At 42.0% G+C, this 18,892-nt stretch overlaps 1 protein-coding gene across 1 annotated transcript in view; it reads left to right on the forward strand.

The window, feature by feature from the left end:
* The window catches only part of LOC119741880 (fibrillin-1-like), a 46,989-nt gene that overhangs the window by 24,071 nt on the left and 4,026 nt on the right, over positions 1-18,892 (forward strand). The window contains exons 32-50 of the mRNA XM_038217850.1: positions 218-346; positions 993-1,112; positions 1,826-1,944; positions 2,409-2,655; positions 2,798-2,911; positions 3,067-3,186; positions 3,787-3,906; positions 4,396-4,488; positions 5,291-5,383; positions 5,918-5,980; positions 6,322-6,414; positions 7,056-7,148; positions 8,365-8,457; positions 9,588-9,680; positions 10,536-10,628; positions 11,836-11,940; positions 15,749-15,892; positions 16,743-16,855; positions 18,123-18,345. Of these exons, the coding sequence (XP_038073778.1) occupies positions 218-346; positions 993-1,112; positions 1,826-1,944; positions 2,409-2,655; positions 2,798-2,911; positions 3,067-3,186; positions 3,787-3,906; positions 4,396-4,488; positions 5,291-5,383; positions 5,918-5,980; positions 6,322-6,414; positions 7,056-7,148; positions 8,365-8,457; positions 9,588-9,680; positions 10,536-10,628; positions 11,836-11,940; positions 15,749-15,892; positions 16,743-16,855; positions 18,123-18,345 (2,268 nt within the window). The remainder of the gene's footprint in view (positions 1-217; positions 347-992; positions 1,113-1,825; positions 1,945-2,408; positions 2,656-2,797; positions 2,912-3,066; positions 3,187-3,786; positions 3,907-4,395; positions 4,489-5,290; positions 5,384-5,917; positions 5,981-6,321; positions 6,415-7,055; positions 7,149-8,364; positions 8,458-9,587; positions 9,681-10,535; positions 10,629-11,835; positions 11,941-15,748; positions 15,893-16,742; positions 16,856-18,122; positions 18,346-18,892) is intronic.

An 18,892-nucleotide genomic window follows, 5' to 3' on the forward strand; every position in this document is an offset into this window, starting at 1 on the left:
ATTTGGGTCCTGTACATAATTATATATTTTGCAGGATTTAGGAAAGTTCATTCGCAAAGGATGCCCAGTGAGAAAGAGTAATACAAGCTCTAGTTGTTCTTCTCTTTCGATTCAGTTTAGCCTGGAGCTAAAATCCTGTCCACTGCCGTTTGTGCATTATCAGGCAAATACTGAATATTGAATTCTTATACTAATGATTGTCGCTTGATTCTTTCAGATGTTAACGAGTGTGCTTTGAATTCTGACACCTGCGAAACATCAACCTCTCAATGTAACAACACTATCGGTAGCTACATGTGTGATTGCTTGGAGGGGTATGAGAAGAATGCAATGGGACAATGTGAAGGTAATAACTGAATTGTTAAAACAGTTCTGTGCTGAACATTTCTAGTGATTTACTGACCACTGATAAATTGTCACTTGTTCTGGTTTTGGACAATAACACTGTAGTGTCAACGACCATCTTTCAATTTCAATTTCAAATGTGGATTGTCAGTATAAGGACTAGAAATGTCTGGCCGTGAGTGAATTTCATTTGGGTGGCCATCCTCCCGCTTAAATTGACAAATGATATTTTTAGCAAAATGATATTTTAAGGAAACTTTCCTTACCTGGAATTTTGTCATTCCTCATTGTGAACCTATGTTCAGTGCTTAAACTAATGGTTTTGTTTTTGCTTTGTATATAAGCTTGAAAACCCTATACAAATCTCAATCCACAAAACGGTGTCCCAGTTGTAAAGTCAACTTTACAAAACCTTGTATCACATTTATCATATTTATTGTGATATCGTAACACTCCCAATGCTTTAAACTAAGAGGTTTGAAGGATTTTGCAGGATTGAGGGATTGAGGTAGAGCTTAACCACCTACAAGTCCAGTAAATTTGGGTTTGATGGCCCATTGAGGTTAATTCAGGAAGGTTCTTGGTAAAAATGCTGAGGGGGATTTGCGGTTGATGAAATGTTTGTTGACATCTTTCCCATTGTTCAGATGTGAACGAATGTGATGGCACTCCATGTACGATGATCAACTCAGTGTGCGCTAATCTGCCTGGGACATATGAGTGCAACTGCATGTTAGGATTCTATCAACAAGGCGTAACATGTCAGGGTAAATATTGCTGTTCTAGAATTAATCATAACACTCATTTATCCTTTTTTTATTTGCCATTAAATTAGTGATGAAATTATCATCCAAACGTTGTCCATGTAACAAGGGAAAATTTAGGTGTTAGCTTGACTATTGTGCTAATGCGGACAAAAGGTTCCCCATCGTTAGTCACAAAAAATAGGGGGGAAAATTGAAGAATCAAGTGGATACATATAAACAAGACGATGTTGCAGTGTGCAGCACTGTACGATCATGAAAGCCCACCAGCTTACGGAATACTCTTATAAGAATCTGATAAGAATCATAAAAGAATCTTGTAAGAATCTTATGAGAATCTTATAAGAATCTTAAAAGAATCTAAAAAGGAATCTTGCGAAATTCTGAGAACAGTCATACAAGTATTTTATATGCAATTGAGTAAGATCTCATAAGAATCTTATAAAAATCTTTTAAAGAATCTTATAAGAATCCCAATTTCCTACGACATACTCTTATAGGATTAGAGCTGATCACTGTACACTCATGAAAGCCCACAGTAATTGTGGCATAATCATCGTGGCAGATATCCTTTTTGTAAAACTAGTCATGGAAGCAGTTAGCACTATGTTTCTGCAATTACTGGGGGGGATCAGCTTGTGTACAGTGGGCGGATTGGTGTATAGCTGTCAGCTCATTTTTGCAGAGCTTTATTATTTTAATGTGTATTTTTTCAGTGGCTTATTCAAAAGAGGCATCCGCCGTGTTTGAAATCATCAGTGACGTGGTGGTGGACAGTGCTGGATTTGATCTGGCAACAGGCTCCGTCACCTATCGACAAGATTTGAAGAATTCGGTACATAGATCACACCAACAACAGTTTTGTTATTCAGTTTTATTCCCACGCGATTTTGGAACGATTGATGGTTGCTGATATGGATGTGGTGTGCTTGAATGATTTTGTTAATCAGTTTTTCTTAACCATTCAAATTGAAACCAAACTTTTATATAGGTAGTTGAATTTATTAGATCAGTACGCCAATGAGATTAACAATTTCTATACACCTATTCTGTGACTTGACATCCCAGGAAGTTTGATTTAACAATTTGCAACACGGCAACTGGTTTTTGCTTTAACAAGATCAATGCTCATTGCCTCTTTCATGTGTAACTACGCGCATATTTTCTTTTGTAAAATGTTAACTAAACATTTACAACTTGAAATGTTCAGACGGAGCTTGAAAGTTTTGTTGATATCACACCAAACATGGATCCCCATCCTGAATTGCTGATTATCTTTATGGCTCATGTTGAACTCAGATGGAGGTAGCTTTCCAAGCTTCCTCGCTGACTAGCTCCTTCAGGGATGTCGTCGTCACAGACTTGACGCTCAACTCGGACTCATCAACAGCTCTGCTGGAGTTGGTCATCAACTTCGACAGTGGCTCTGGACACTCGGATCTGGACATCATCATGGCATTGCTTAACCAGCTGACGGGTAGCAGCGGGGGTCAGCTGGCTCCCAACCACAAGCTGATCAGACGGACATTCATCATCGGCGACCCCAGTAAGTCCTCACTCTCAAGAGGAGCGATTATGATGTTTCAAACCTCAAATATAAACCAACTTCTATTTTACAAAAGAGAATAGCTGGCAGAGGAGACTTTCGCAATTTAAAAATTTATGTTCTGCCTTTTTTTCCCAACCAGAGTGCGATGCGGCGCCCTGCGAGAACAGTGGTGAGTGTGTTGAAGATAACTTGGCCACGGGAGGATACACGTGCAGCTGCCCGCCGGGCTACAGCGGACAAAACTGCCACATCGGTAGGTGAACTTCCGCACAAAGAGTACATTTTTTATCTTGCGAGGAGAGAGATTAGTGGGGAATGACTCACATGGATAGGGGATTTGTCATCCAACCCAATGAAACAGGGAAACTAACTTTGTCGTTTATATTATTATGTTTATTTTTGCCCCAGCACCTTGTGACGTCAATCCTTGTGTGAATAGTGGGGATTGTGCAGTTGACTCAGCGTCAGACACTGGATACACGTGTACTTGTGGTCAGGGATTCAGTGGCCCGCAGTGCGAAACAATAGGTAACTAAAGGAACTATGTGCTTTTCATTTAACAGTGTCAAGAAATCAAAGGCATAGCAGGCAGACACCAAATAGTCAAATGTTCAGGGATTAAAAACAAATACAGATCATTTAAAAAAGTACGAGACTCTACAAAGTCTACATTATTATTATTTGACAGTTCTTCGTAAAGGCTTTATGGTAATTCCAAAATCTACATATGTTTCGATATCTCATTCCACGTTCATGGATGTAAAGCCTTGATATATGCACTGTAATTACTTAAACAGGTATGTTTGCCGTCTGAAAAAAAGTTATCTGAGCTAAGAGATTTATTTAAGCTTTTCCTCAAGAATTTCTTGGCTGGGACTCTTGCTTAGGCCTAAGTTTTAAAAGACATGCCACAATTGAGAAAGAAGAGATTGGAATAAAACAAGTATGGAACGATTAGAGTTTAGTGGGTAATTCAAGTTCATGAAAGGTCATTCAAGAGGAGTCTATTTTGGAGTCGATTTTCATGCTTGCCTTGATCTTTGGTTTATGTAGCATGTAATAAAAATATTTCGTACCCTTCTCTGGGTAATGATTGAATCTGATCATTTTTTGTTGTATTCTCCAAAGCACCTTGTCAAATGGGCAACGACTGCGTAAACGGAGCAACTTGCAACAACGCTCTGAACGACCCTCGTGGGTACACTTGTAGCTGTGACGTAGGATATATGGGAGAAAACTGTGAAATAGGTAACAACATTTAATGTTATGCTTGTTGGAGAAAGAATTAAGTTTTAGTTCAATCTGTCTTAGGTTTTGATGATATTGAAAATTTCAATTTTTCATATGGATTTGAGGATATCAGTGGCAGTGCAAATACACAAAGTTAGTACGCAATAGGGACACTTGGAAACAATACAAACTATCTAGCTCACATTAAATTTGAAGGGGAAAAAAAGGAATAGTGGGAAAAGCCCAATCTATGCCCTTGAAAAACAACAAGCAGTTTGAAAAAGGTTCTGAAAATTCTCGAAGGTGATCAAGGTGTAAGGTAAAAATTCAGGTTTTATGAGGAGCATCTTGCTTGTGTTCAAATTATATGCAGTGTACTATTTTGTAGTCAGATACTTCTAGTAACCCTGTGTGACAGAATGGTAATATGGAACAAAATCTTGAGAATCTTTAGGAGACTCCAGACAGGAATATTAAATGAGAGCTGATACGTGTTTTCTTTTTCAGCTTGTACGCTTATGTGTGCGAATGGCGGCACACTTGATCTTGCAGCATGCACGTGTACATGCACCGACATCTGGAGCGGACTGAGCTGTACCGGTCAGTTAACAAAAACAGTCAAACTTAACAAACGAAAAACAGCTATACGGGTTCTATTTTAGTGTTAAAAGGGATCTGAACGAAGCAGAGTTTATGATGCTGAGTTTAAGTTCAGTTGACTAGATAACTACGACGTAACTACTGGTCTAAACGTTTGGTTGGTATAGTGTATAAAATAGAATAATAGACTTCAAGTCATCCTGGCAAGCTTTTGGACTTAGCAACAAGTAGATAGAACTCTACAGTCCTCATCAGATGTAGATCCTAAATTATTTATTTAAGTTTCTTTTTTAGCAACAATTCTACGAACAGCTAGCAATTAAAATATAAAGGTCAGGATGAAAAGACTGCTTCAATTATAGTGCCATTGTTTTTTAATTTTTCAAACAAACACCAAAACTCAACCACATGTTTTTAAGTACAAATTAAGCCTGTACTCCTGATGGCAAGCCTCGCCTACCACATCTTTCTATTCCTTGATTTCATTCATTTCCAATTTAAATGTGGAGTCGGCAATGAGGTCTGCTTGGTCCTTTCCTTGGACCTTAAATCGTTGTGGGGATTGACGTTCCAGACTTTGGAATGAAAGATTAAACATAATTGCCCGCCTGTGGCCGATTCTTTTATGAATTGGAATGTGAGGCGGGATTTTGCCCATTTATAGGCACTTTAATGCCCCACACTGCCCCACAATGCACCTGTTGTTCCAAAATCCCAATTATTGCTTGGTTTAATAGATTCGTCGGAAAATGCATACAATGTAGTACAGATGTTAATTGTTTATGTTATGTGATTGACCTAGATTGCGCATTGGACTGCATGAATGGTGGTAATGTGAATCAGACGACATGTCAGTGCACATGCATAAACGATTGGAGTGGAACGACCTGTAGTGGTAATTACAATATGATTGCCGTTTCTTGTGTCATTGTGATTGGATGTGTACTTGCACCCAATTTTATGGCGCTGCAGAGATTATTTAGCAGAAAAGTTGTGCTAGTTGTAGCAGAAACTGTTGTACCGACGCTGACCTTAAGCATACTTGACAAAACGCTTGGAGATTTGTATCCTCTCAAAATTCTGTCTTCGATGTCAGATTGCGTGTATACTGTCTTCTGCCTTCGTACTGACGGTCTCTGGGAAATAGACAGACGCCCTGTGTGCAGAAAATCACGTCATTTTGGGCTCAGTTGCCAATTGGGCCCAGTGCAAGTATATAAATGAAATGGAAAGGTTTGGCATATGATGAAACAAAATGATGGAATTTCACCATGTAGCATTCTTCGCTGGTGTTAACAAAAGATTAAGGAGTTGATTATAAGGATACAGTCTCTAAACATAATTTGAGTTAGACAAAAAAATAGTGAGCATTGTTATGGACAATGATTTGGATAATCTTTGTTCTCTTCCTTTGAATTTTTTTTTTCAGAGTGCAGCTTAAGTAGCTGTCCAGAAGGAGAGAATCTGTTCAACAGTACTTGTCAATGTTCAGGTATGGGCAAATGACAATATTGGACGTGTGAAAATTACCCCACTACAATTTTGTTTTCACGTTTCTGATATTTACAAGACATGAATTTGCAGATTTTGGAAAAAAAATCATACATGACTTCACCCATACCATTAATTTTCAAGTGACAGTCTCTTTTTTCTTCTCGTTCTTTTTCATAATACTTGTTGTCATTCCAAAAATTTCAAAATGGCGGCAACTTGCCAAAAAGCGTAATAAATGCAAGAAAAATCCAGTTGCATTTTTTGGGTGTTGAAATTGAAATAAAGCAACACAAGTTTATTTTACTCATTGCTCCCTTTTTGTTGTTGTGTGTATGGCAGCTTGCCCATCCCCCTGTTTGAATAATGGAGTGCAGGATCAGACAACTTGCGAGTGTACATGTGACCAAAACTGGACGGGGAATGACTGTTCAGGTAATTGAACACCCATGATTTCTACTATGTTAATATATTTGTCTGTTAAGTAGGAAATCATGCCTCTTTCTGTGAATTTGGGTGCTCTGACATTGCAAACAGTTGCACCACACAACACATTAAGGAATTTTTCAACGTTCTCTATTGCTCTCTGTAGGAGCGAGGCGGGGAGGGGAGTTTCGGGTAAAATTCCTTCCCCAGTTGTCAATTTGGTCAATACAGTTATCAAGAATGCATGCTCCCTCGGACTTTCCAACACGTCAATTTACACCACCCCTTTTATTTTCCACAGAAGAACTTGTTTTTCATGGGGTCATCAACCCAAATCATATAGCCATAACCAAGTACAGATTCAAATAATACTTGGCGAAATTATCGTCCTTGTCAGCAGAATGACTAATCATTGGCATAAATTTAAAAAATATTTTGTTGAATACTATCCAACTCTAACAATTTCCTCTTGATACAAAATATGTTCAGCATCACCCCTCTTTTCAAGTCTTTGAAGTGTTTTATTATCAAGGGAAGGTAGTTATGTGGTCACACACCTTAGGGTTTAACATTTCTTGGCAAATCAAAAGTGAACTGACATTGGTAAAATCTTCATAGTGCTTACAAACTTTCATCTGTTTGGTTTGCAGTATGTGTGTTAGTATGCGCAAATGGTGCACAGCTGAATAGTCAGACCTGTGAATGTCCATGCACAGGTAACTGGATGGGAACAACATGCTCTGGTAAGTGTTGCATTTACTTTTCAAAAATACAGATTGTTGTCTACCTGTTTTTATTTTTTTTAATTGCAGCGAGAACCTATGTCCTCCAAGTCGAGCAAGGGACACACAACACACAAGATTTCTAACTTTAAAATAATCTTTTATTTATTTCACCAAACGGACTCTGCGGGCAACTTTCCGCACCGCTCTCAGAACTGCAACTGCTGATCCCCGGGCCCCAGCATAGTCAAGCAGTCAAGCAGTCAAGCACAGCTTCACAAAATGTATTACATTGTAACAACTTGGAGTAGTCAAACCTTTTAGTGACCTATTTATAAAAAGTAAACTGGGAGTGCGCGCTTAGCCAGATAAAAGAACTAGGTCAGCGCACCTGTGCCCCAACGAGCCAACAAGTCGCTGCCGGAGCCCTCGGCGTGCGGCGGCTAGTGAACAAAATTATCATTGAAAATTTCACTGAAAATATATATCATCTTCTCTCAATTAAGAGTTTGGAATCTCTTAAATGAAGGAAAATCATGATGTTAGCACACGTTGAACTAGGTGCATCCAGGGGCGTAAATCGGGGGGGGGGATGGAGATATATTAACCCCCCCCCCCCCCCCCACTTTTAGACCAGGATGGATGGGCTATTGAATCATTCCCCCACACACACACACACTTTTTCGTGATGAGAAAAGAAACTGCGGATTTCGAAGTATTTTCTGAACATCCCAACAACCCAAATGTATTCACATGATCTTGTAACACATCAGAAGCAGTGATCTTTGTTGGTGTGAAATGTTTAGCTGATTAATAGGAAACAAGTTGACAAAATACAGTATATTTGTCTTAGAGGAAGTTTTATGTGAATCAACATGAAAAAGAATTCAATTACTCTATCTTATGTGATATAGCCGCCACCCTGTGTAAAATCAAAGTCCAAACAAGTTGTATAGTCAAACTAGTGGTAAAGTCAGCTGCCGAGGCATAGTTCCCTGCTGTACGCTGCAGTTCTTAAGCCTAGATCTATAAAAGAATTATAAACTCGTAAATTGATCCAGTGGAAATTTGTCCTGAAATGAACCTCAGTTTTTGCGTGAACTCGGCAATTGATGTAAGTTAGAATTGACTGAGGTAATGAATGTGAAACAAAAGGTATTAAAAAAAACTAAAATAGAAAAAAAATGTAGTACAACTGGTATGACATGAAAGAAGTGAATTTGAACCTTATTTACAGATTGCCAACTGAGCTGTGCAAATGCTGGTAATCTCAATAGTGGGACATGTCAGTGTACATGTACAGGAAGTTGGACTGGAACCACCTGCTCTGGTGAGTTTTGCTTTTCATTGTAGAAGATGAGCCTAATTGTGAAAAAGTAATGATGCTACCAAAATTTAGACTGGCTAATTGTTCAAACCGTGGTTCGTAGTGCACAAACCAAAGAAACAAATGAAAACCCATTTTGAAAATTTGAAACGAAATATCACACTAGCCTCGATCATACCTTTCTCTAATTAACAATATCCTAGGATCCCTTTTTTTAATGTAGCGGTAGAGTAGACATGGAAGAAAAATACTTTAAGCCTAGTAGGTCAAGAAGTTGTGACGAATCCTGTCTACGACGCCACTTTTGTAGCGGTACGCCAGTAAGGAGGTCCGCTCAAATGATTAGATTTAAGGACGCCAAGGACAAATCAAGGCAAACAGACAAAATCAAAACACCAGGAGGAGTCAAATTATGCTTGGTCTCATGAACTTGTTCACAAAAATCGATTACAATAGTTTAAATTAACACCTGATCTCAATTTTAACCTACAAAAACATCTGTTACAAAAAGTATTGATAAGATAATAGATTCAGTTTCAAGCTCTATAAATTGTGACACAGTTGCCAATGATAAAATATAATCACAAAGTTTGTATTTCTAAAGTTCCCAGATTCAAAGTGAGGTTCCTAAGATTCACCGGTTCTAATATTTTAATTAGGTTCCCCGAAGTTCCCCGAACGCCTGGCAAGTGTACGGCTGTGTAGTTAACTAGGCCTCCATATTGCACCTGTAATGAAACAGCCATATTGCAATAAATCAACATGTGACACACGGTGATTAAAACTTTGAGATTATGAAGACTAATTCACCCCAAAATCACTCCTTTTGTCAACATGAAATAAACTAACACCAGCCCAGCGGTAGCAGAGAACTTGCATTGTGACATTAGAATGAAAAGAAAATACAAATTTCGCTCATTTGAAACTAAAATGTCGGTTTTCAAGAACAAATATATGCACACGATACTCACACCTTGGTGTGCAGGCAGAAAAGGGCTGATATTCTCGCGTTCACGGCACTGAGTGCGCGTTTGTATACATTTTTCTGGGCTGTGTGCCAATTGTACGGTGCCTCGTAAAGACGTCTCTCTACATTAAGATAAAAGTACTGTGATTGTTTTTTTTTTTTTCAGACTGTCAAATTTCCTGTGCAAATAGAGGTACACGGAATGATGGAACATGTCAATGTGAATGTGACCAAAACTGGATGGGAAATACCTGCACTGGTGAGTACCGGACCAGTCATAGGCGTGTTCATACAGTAGAACACTTCTATAACAAACACCACCATAACCATATTTGGCTAAATACAAACAGCCTCTTTATCTCCCAAATGGTATGTACAATTAAAAGCACTGAACTATTCAGTTACCCGATTAAACGATCAAAGTGTCGATTATTCGGTAACATTTTCTATTTGATTAGAAATAGAAAACCAATTTGTGGAAATAAAGGCTTCCTTTCAGAAGGCGTAAGAGAACTGCCCAAAACGTCTAAAACCAAAAATCTCAAACATTCCACGTAGTGCTGGACAACATAGCGATACAATATCTCCACGAATAGGCCTATGTTATTGGTCTAAAAAAAACAATGGAAATCGCCTAAGTTAGACAAATTCGAGATATGGGCGATATTGTTTTTAAATCGTCGTCGTTTTTCTCAACCCGCATTTTCCGCAAGAAAACCGGACGTAATCCAAAAGGGAACAATTAATTGATTGAAAGAATAATCGTAAACTTGCGGCCCTAGAGCATTGGCAGCCAAAAATGGGGACCACTTTATCGACCCAATTATGTTAACTATATACTATAGCATGGTAATACTCTATCACATCTCATTGTGACCCGTTTTGCTAAGAAAACGTTGGTAAGCTAGGTATACACGTATTGATACAATTCCTGAGTGAAGCCCAATCACTTGTAGGAATGTTCCATTCCACGGGGCAAACTTTGATCTATCACCTCATGAAATAAATCTTACCCTTGCATTCATGAACAGTTATTGTTTTTATAGTGTAGCACTTGTAGATGGGGACTGTGGTACTGTCATAAAAATTGACTAATAGAGATTTTTTGTTGCAGACTGCAACTTGACTTGCATGAATGGCGGAACGCTCAACACTGCTACTTGCCAGTGTTCATGTGCCCAGAGCTGGACTGGAGCTGACTGTTCAGGTATGGAAACAAAGTAAGACAGATGTGTGAGTTATCATGGAGGGTTCTAATATTTTTGAGGGGCTCGCATAATTTCCCATACGTTTCAAGGGCAAGATATTGGTTAATTAGAACACCATGTATTTCATAGAGGTTGGATAAGAGTTTGTCTTGTTTGATTAACTGGTCGTTTGCCATATACACAATTTCTAGACTTGCTGGATAACCTAAATCTCCTTTTCACACATTAAGAAAAACTCCACTGATCCTTGGAAACTAACCATGTGTCCATTTAAAACTGGGAAAAGGCGGGTCTGTTAGGCCCCGCCCCAAGATCATTACGACCAATCAAGTTATGACTATGTAACCAAATGTCTGAACAAATTCTTACAAGTTTGTACTTAAGTTATTATGCCTAATGGTTGGAACATGCAAGAGGCGCAAGTGTTACGGTTGGAACATGCAAGCGGCGCAGGTGCTGTCAACCACGTCCGCAGTGGGCGGGGCTTCTGGCCCAATCCGTAACATACAGTCCATTATTGGATTAACATTAGTTTAGGCCTATAATTAAACCTTAACAAAAGTAGGTGTGATTGTAACATATGACAGACACGCAAGTAAACTGCATCCATGTACTTCAGTTATGCAGCAATGTGATCCACACTTTGCAGTTTAAGTTATAATTAAATCCGTATAAGTGATTGAAAAGTATTCCTGAACGTTTTGACATGCCAAGCTTGTGTAAACGAAAAGTCTCATTAACCCAGATCTTTATTCCAACTTTACATGCTCATATCATGTCTATTGGGTATCAGTTTGAAACAGCTGTACTTTTCGTGCCCTTCACCTCTGCGACCCGGGTTCGAATGCAGCCTGGGCCTTCATTGTGAATATGTTTTCAGTTCGTACCTATTTCAGTGGGTCTTGCCTGGAATGTCATTCCAAGGTGTTTTTCCCACCACTCACACTGTTATTTCGTTTTTCATATCATACCAAGGAGCTCACTTGAAATACGTCAAAAGAACCGTAGATCTTGAAAACTGTAGGCCTACCTGATCGCTCTGCCGTTTGTGCTGTATCCACCCTGAATTGGCGGTCTCCCAAAATGTGAATGTCTTTATTCATGAAAAGACATTTGCATTATTCAGAAGCCATCCCTGGCACCTGTCTTTTACACTGCCCATTAAAGTCTCAGCTAGCTCATGGTTTCTGTGTTTGTTTTTATCAGAGTGCCCGCTGTCTGCATCTAGTTGCTCGGCGAACGGAGGAACATTTGATGCAGACTTCTGTGAGTGTCTTTGTCCGTACGATTATGCTGGGCCGACTTGTGCAGGTAAGGTTTTGCGATGAGTTGCCGTTGAAACGAAAAGATTTTCCTGACTTCGCAATGGTTCTGCAGCTATGTGGCTTGCTTTTTTGTGATAAGTATGATTGTTTTATTATTGTAACGGGACCTTATTGGGTTCTTGTCCTCCGAGTCCGGCCAAACGCAAGAAAAGGGGACAAACACACAGGATTTCCAACTTCTGAAGAAACTCTCATTTATTCAGCACAACAACTCTGTGGTCAACCTGCCACACTGCTACCAGTACCACGACTGTTGATTCCCAGCATAGAAATGCACACAGTCTGAACAAATGTATACAATTGTAACAACTTGCAATGACCCCGGCATCTCGCCAAACCTTTCCCGCGTCCCCCAACAAAAGAAACCCACTTAAGCAACCTATTTCCGGAGCCTATTTCCGGAGCGCGCGCCAGCCAGACCCAAAACCAGGTCAGGCTTGCGCCGCCGGAGCCCCTCCGCCGGAGCACCAGCGCTAGAAAGCAATGACAACAAAAATGTGCATAGACTGTCCGTTACACTACCCCCTCCTTAAACTGGGCCTATTCTCCTGAATAGGGGCACAAATACAACAAATTTTACATGCATTGATATTCACAATTTTCCAAAACCTCTTTTTTCCCATATATTATGTAGAGAACAAAACACTCATTTGCATTTTTTTTTGTTAACAGGGTTTACATGACTAACACTGTCACTTTTAGAAACAAGGAAACTTTTTTTTTTTCAAGTGATGTTTACAAGATTCAAAAAGGTTATCAAAAAGAATTTACTTTGCATTGGTTTTACATTACTTTATTTTCTGGAACAAGAATCACAAGAGTTCACTGTCCATGATTTTATTATTATTATATTTTTGGGATGTCCTCAAGAATGGTGGTTAATGATGATTAAGGCCCCACTCTGGTTCCTTAATCAAACAAAAACACAACAATCGGCGAGGACTATCCACAACTCGTAGGTCCCCGATGCTGGGCCCTCATGTGCCGGGTCAAGTAGTCCGACCGTCCGTAGGACTTCGGGCATTCCCGGCACTGGTAACTCCGTTCTTCATGCGCTGCTTTTTCATGCCTCCTCCGAGTAAATGAGGAGACATACTGCTGACCGCAGACCCTGCATGTGTACGTCCCCTTGCCTTGAACTGGCTGGCTGTCTTTCGTCTCACCACCGCTGACTTGTCGCAAACATCCCCGTCTTCGGACCGCCCTGCCACGGCGGTTGCGGGGCGAGCTGGTGCCTTGTGTCGTGTAGTGTCCAACGGCGGCAGTTCCAACCTGATTGTCTGTCCTTGACTGGCGTACTGGCCCCAGCGCTGGTTCTGCAGTAACCGCCGGTTGAGTGGCCCTTGGCAATGGGGAATCTACCAAACCCAGTGATACGGTCGCAGGCACCGACAGTGGGGATTCCCGTACCGTTGGTTCGGCATTCCTTTGTAGCGGAACTCTGTGCTTACCGACAACAAAGCACTCTTCGTCCCACATCAGCTGGCATTGATGCTGTCGCAAAAAGTCCAGTCCCAGAATGGCATCTACGCTGATGTCTGCGACCCAAACGCTGTGTAGCACCTTGCTTCCCCCAGTCTTCATCGGCATCTTCGCACGTCCAGCGATGCGCAGCTCACTCCCACCCGCTTGGCGGAACCTGCGATCTGCGTCGACGAGCACGGGTCTTAACTTCCTGTCTGTCCTGTCATACAGCCGAGTGGAAACAAAAGTCTCTGTGGTTCCAGTGTCGATCAAGAAACTAACTGCCGTGTCCATTATTTCCCCTCGGATGTAAAGTCCCAACTCTTGAGATGAAGCAGGTCGTTTCCTCAAGCCAGACTTCGGCGGGACTGCCTGCTCCTGCGGCGAGGCTGCCTGCGCCGTCGGCGAGACTGCCTGCGCCGTCGGCGAGGCTGTCCGTGCCGTTGGCGAGACTGCCTGCGCCGGCGGGGAGGCTGCCTGCCTCATGCTCGTTTTCAGTTGGCACCGTGCTCGGAGATGCTCCAGACTCCCGCACTTCCAGCAACCTGCCTTCCATTCCTTGGGTTTTCTCGCCACCAGGCTGCGGCGCTGCAACTCCAAGAGCTCCCGCAGAACCGACAGTATCTGGTCAGTGGCCGTGGAACTATTGGTTTCCTCCTTTTCGGGACAAGGAAAGACTGCACGCGACCGCCCAACTTGTTCTGCCTTGCACCACGCCTCTTCTTCGGCCGCGATTTCCACTGTTTCATCGAGGGTCGAGGGCTTTCTCCCATGTAAATGCACCAAGTAATCCTCAATGTACGATGACCCATCGTACTTCCGAGCTCTGACACGCGGCGCCGCTCCGGTACGTTCCACGTCAGCGTGCTGGCCAACCGCATGAGCAGCACTGGATCCGCTAGCAGCGGTGTCAGTGTGCACTGCTGTGTGCCTGCCCGCATGACGAGGCTCGCAACCGCTGCGTGCCCCGGTAGGACTCTTCGGGGATCGACGGCAACTAACGTCAGGGCGGTGCTCACCTTCGCTGTCCGACTCGCTGCACGCCGCCCGCCACTGTGCCTGAAGATCACCCACTACACTGCACGACTTTCTCCGCCTACCGGTATTGTCCCTAGTCGATAGGCTCGGCGTCACTGGCACAACATGCCAAGGCTGATGTCCGGTCGTGGACCCGGTCGTATTTCTGCGTAAACTGTCCAGCAGGGATCGCTGCAGCCGATCGATTTCCCTGGAAATGTCGCCGATGGCTTCAGTGATACTCCGTGCCGACTCCGTGTAGCTTGCCATTTCTCTTCCCCGAAAATCCTGTAGAAAATCCCGACGCTGCCACCAATTGTAGCGTAGACCTAGTTGGGTTCTTGTCCTCCGAGTCCGGCCAAACGCAAGAAAAGGGGACAAACACACAGGATTTCCAACTTCTGAAGAAACTCTCATTTATTCAGCACAACAACTCTGTGGTCAACCTGCCACACTGCTACCAGTACCACGACTGTTGATTCCCAGCATAGAAATGCACACAGTCTGAACAAATGTATACAATTGTAACAACTTGCAATGACCCCGGCATCTCGCCAAACCTTTCCCGCGTCCCCCAACAAAAGAAACCCACTTAAGCAACCTATTTCCGGAGCCTATTTCCGGAGCGCGCGCCAGCCAGACCCAAAACCAGGTCAGGCTTGCGCCGCCGGAGCCCCTCCGCCGGAGCACCAGCGCTAGAAAGCAATGACAACAAAAATGTGCATAGACTGTCCGTTACATTATCTATGATACTGGTACATTCCAAAGTTATTGCTGATTCCAGATATGGCACTGACTGCCTTTCATTTTGCTTTCCATTCGTTTCATGAAGTGTATCATTATGCATCCAATAATACATTACATTTCATCATTTTTTTTACTTTTAAGTTCATACTTTCAGCGAGTTATTAAGGGCGAATTCGTTAGGGTAACGGCAAATGTCACAATGTAACTTTAATTGTTGTTTTCACGAATTCGCTTCGCTTTGGCTTTAACGCCAAGTTTATATGAAACGACATTGAGGCCGGAAACGCAACTCCAGTTTTACAGCTTTTGTGTGAAAATTCCCCAAGAAAACTTTTTGTTTTTACTCAGGTCAGTTCTCCATGTTTACATGTTTTTTTTCCACTTCATATTACGTGTTTGCCAATCTATGACCAAACTGTATATGTGTAAACTGCTACATGGATTTGAAATTCAGCCCTATAAATTGTTCACGAAGTTGGTAAGGCCTGTATTTGCATTGGCAATTAAAGTAACAATAACTTGAAACAATTTTCATTGTTCCTTATTTTTTTCACTTTGTTTTGCAGCTGCCAATCCATGTTTGTCAGACACTTCTCTTTGCCCAGATACTACAGGGAAGTTCTGTCAACCGGCTACCAACACTGCCGGCTACACATGCGAATGCAATGGTTATCAAGGGTTCTTCGCTAACAGTGATGGTTCATGTACACGTAAGTCTGTGTTCTACAAGCTTAGAAATGTGACTGGACTTGACCCTGAGGCCTGTGGAATGCTTCATCCGGGTTTTCTCAATTGAGCTTTCCAGCTCTATTATAATAGGTCTTTTCGCAATAGACCCTGTCAACCCGGGTTAAACTCAATCCTGGGCTCACGTAGTGCCGTCCCAGGCTGAATTTTTGATTTCCAACCCGGCGTTCAACCCCGCACCGTTGCACACTTATTTATCTCGGTTACTACTGTTTTCGAACACTGACGAGAATTTCAACCGGGGTTGAAAATCTCCACCCTGGTCTGGAGCTTGCGGGGTTGAGTTCAACCCGGACAAAATGAATCTCAGTGTTGAGCAGGGTTGAACATTTTTCAAGTGTAAAACGCCGCATGTTTTTAGCCCTGCGTCAACCCCGCATCAACCGCGAGATGATATCTCTGTTTGAAGGGCCATTATTTGAACTCCGTACTCATAACCCTGTGGGGTCGATGTGCCATCCTAAGTAGAGATACATGCACTAACACAACGCTGTAAAATGAACCTTGCGATTGGTTATTACAGTGGCGAAGCAAGACATTTTTCATTGGGTTGGTGGGTTACCAAATATTCCCCCAAATTTGCCAGACAACCGTGCTGATGGTTTAAACCATCGCATAGCCACCCCCCCTGTCGCTATATGACAATAGGTAATATGACAATAGGTATGATCACAACATGATAATAGTATGAAATTTCTACGTCCCCCCACCCCCCCCCCCCAAAGAAAAAAAAACCCAGTATCGCTTGAAGATCACTTCAAGACAGGTATACCAAATTTTATTTGAAAACAAAACATGTTATTGTTTTTTCAGAACGCGGGTCCGCACTCCGATTTGTCATGTCATTAGACATGCCTTTCCTCAGTGCCTACCGTAACCCAACATCTGCTGCTTGGAAACAACTTGCCAGAAGGGTTATTTCAGCGGTAATACACCATCAATTTATTCCATTCATGTATTTAAGTGCAGGCACCTATGGGAATGAGCCTAAAGATTGTGTATATATATATATAAGCACGCGGATATGAACAAGTTCCTCTACAGTCCATATCCTGGCCATGGGCGGGAATTTGCATAGGGGTATGCTTTTACGGGTAATCTCGGAACCCGACACCCATTGTCGTAAGGATCAAGAACCTGCACAACTACATAACAAACATCACAAACCGGAAGTTAAGTAATAATGCACACCACACCTTAGATGGCCAAGTTAAAAACGACTCCGCAGGCGCGGTTCTAGAACCAATATTTTGGGGGGGCTAGCACGGTGGATCCAGAATTTTTTCCGGGAGGCGTGCTGAAATGTTGACCGGTTATTTTTTCCAGACACTTAGGCCTCCGAAAATCTATAGGTGGGGGGGGGGGGGGGGGGGGGGCTCATGCCATGTTTTTAATGGGGAGCGACAATAAAATCCTCAAATCATTCACACTATATTAACTAATGTACCCTTGTCACGGCTATTTCTTCTTTAGGGGGAGACCGTTCGCATGTACATCACCATCCTTCTTTTTGCTAATGCAATTTTTTTTTTTTTACGAAATTTAATTTGGGGGGGGGGCTACAGCCCCCCCCTAGCCCCCCCCCCCCCCCCCGTAGAACCGCGCCTGAAAAGGAGAAACTATGAGCTCTTTGCCGGTATTTTAAATCAACACCACCGTACTGTAAAGTACAAAATGTGTGTGTGTGTGTTGTGTGTTCACAAGTTGATCATTGACAAGTTGGTGGACTGCAAAAGCAGGCGATAGGCAGCAAAGCCACCTCCCTCACAAATCCTCGTAATTTACAAAGACACATTTCTCCATTTATTTGTGGGTTACTTATCAATGATCAGTGCAAAAGTTGTGTCTCCCTACGGTATCGAAAAGTTGTGTTTATGCACAAAAGGTTTTCAGGTAATAGAACCAGATATGGAACCGGGTTTAATTTCTGGCATCTTCTGTCGGGCAATTGGTACCAGGTGTTGTCCCGGTCATAAGAATTACAGTAAAGATGGGTCCATCATGACAAAATATAGTGATGCATTATGACAAAATATCCCCAACAAAATTTACTCTGGCGGAAATGTATTCAACTGTGCAAATTCCTGAGGCAAATTACCTCAATGTCACAAGTGAGTTTCATATTTGCATTAAGAATAAGAACTGACCTCATCTATTTACCATCTGAACACTACTAAATCTCCTTTTTCCCAGATTCTGATCAAACTGCGGGGAGGTAGTTTGACCAACCGTGTGATTGCCGTACAAGTTTTGAGCTTGGAGAGCGGCAGTGTGGTTACACATATTGCGCTAGCATTCCAAGGGCAACAACCATCGGTGGATGTCATCACCAATGTGATTGCAGCGGGTGGCACAATAAACGATGGTGTTACAGACATAACTCTTGTTCCGAACTCCGTCAGCTACACAAACACATGTAAGGCTTTGTAATGTCTTAGTTCCTTTACCGCCCAAAACCAACGTGCCTGTAAAATACTCCCAGTACTACCTCAAAATGCCCCGTGCAGCCCTAGTAGGGCCTATGGCTTATGGATTCATCAAGCAGTAAATACAATGTAACACTGTGTTATACAAGTCGAGTGGGTTGAAGGAATTATTATTATTATTATTTATTCGGCCAACAAATGAACAAAAGTACAATGACAAAGCAAATATAAATCGGAAAGTGAACAAAAAATAGAAATTGAAAAGTAAGACCAGACGAGACTAAAGACTGATGCGAGTAGGAATGGGTTGGAGGGGGGAGGGAGGGTGGACAGTTTGACAGGGGAGAGGAGATAGAGGGACGGAAAACAAGAACAATATAACATTTCAAACCGGCCAGGGTAAACAAAAGTGTACTTAGACACTGTAGCCCTAAGGCCTGTTTTGATCAGAAGGCGTGTACGTTTTTTAAACATTTGTTTAGATGTTTCACTTCGGTATTGATATTCCATTTACCCTCTGAAACAGAGAAATCAGTA

Source organism: Patiria miniata, unplaced genomic scaffold, assembly GCF_015706575.1.
Source record: "Patiria miniata isolate m_02_andy unplaced genomic scaffold, ASM1570657v1 HiC_scaffold_1, whole genome shotgun sequence".
In the NCBI taxonomy this organism is placed as follows: domain Eukaryota; kingdom Metazoa; phylum Echinodermata; class Asteroidea; order Valvatida; family Asterinidae; genus Patiria; species Patiria miniata.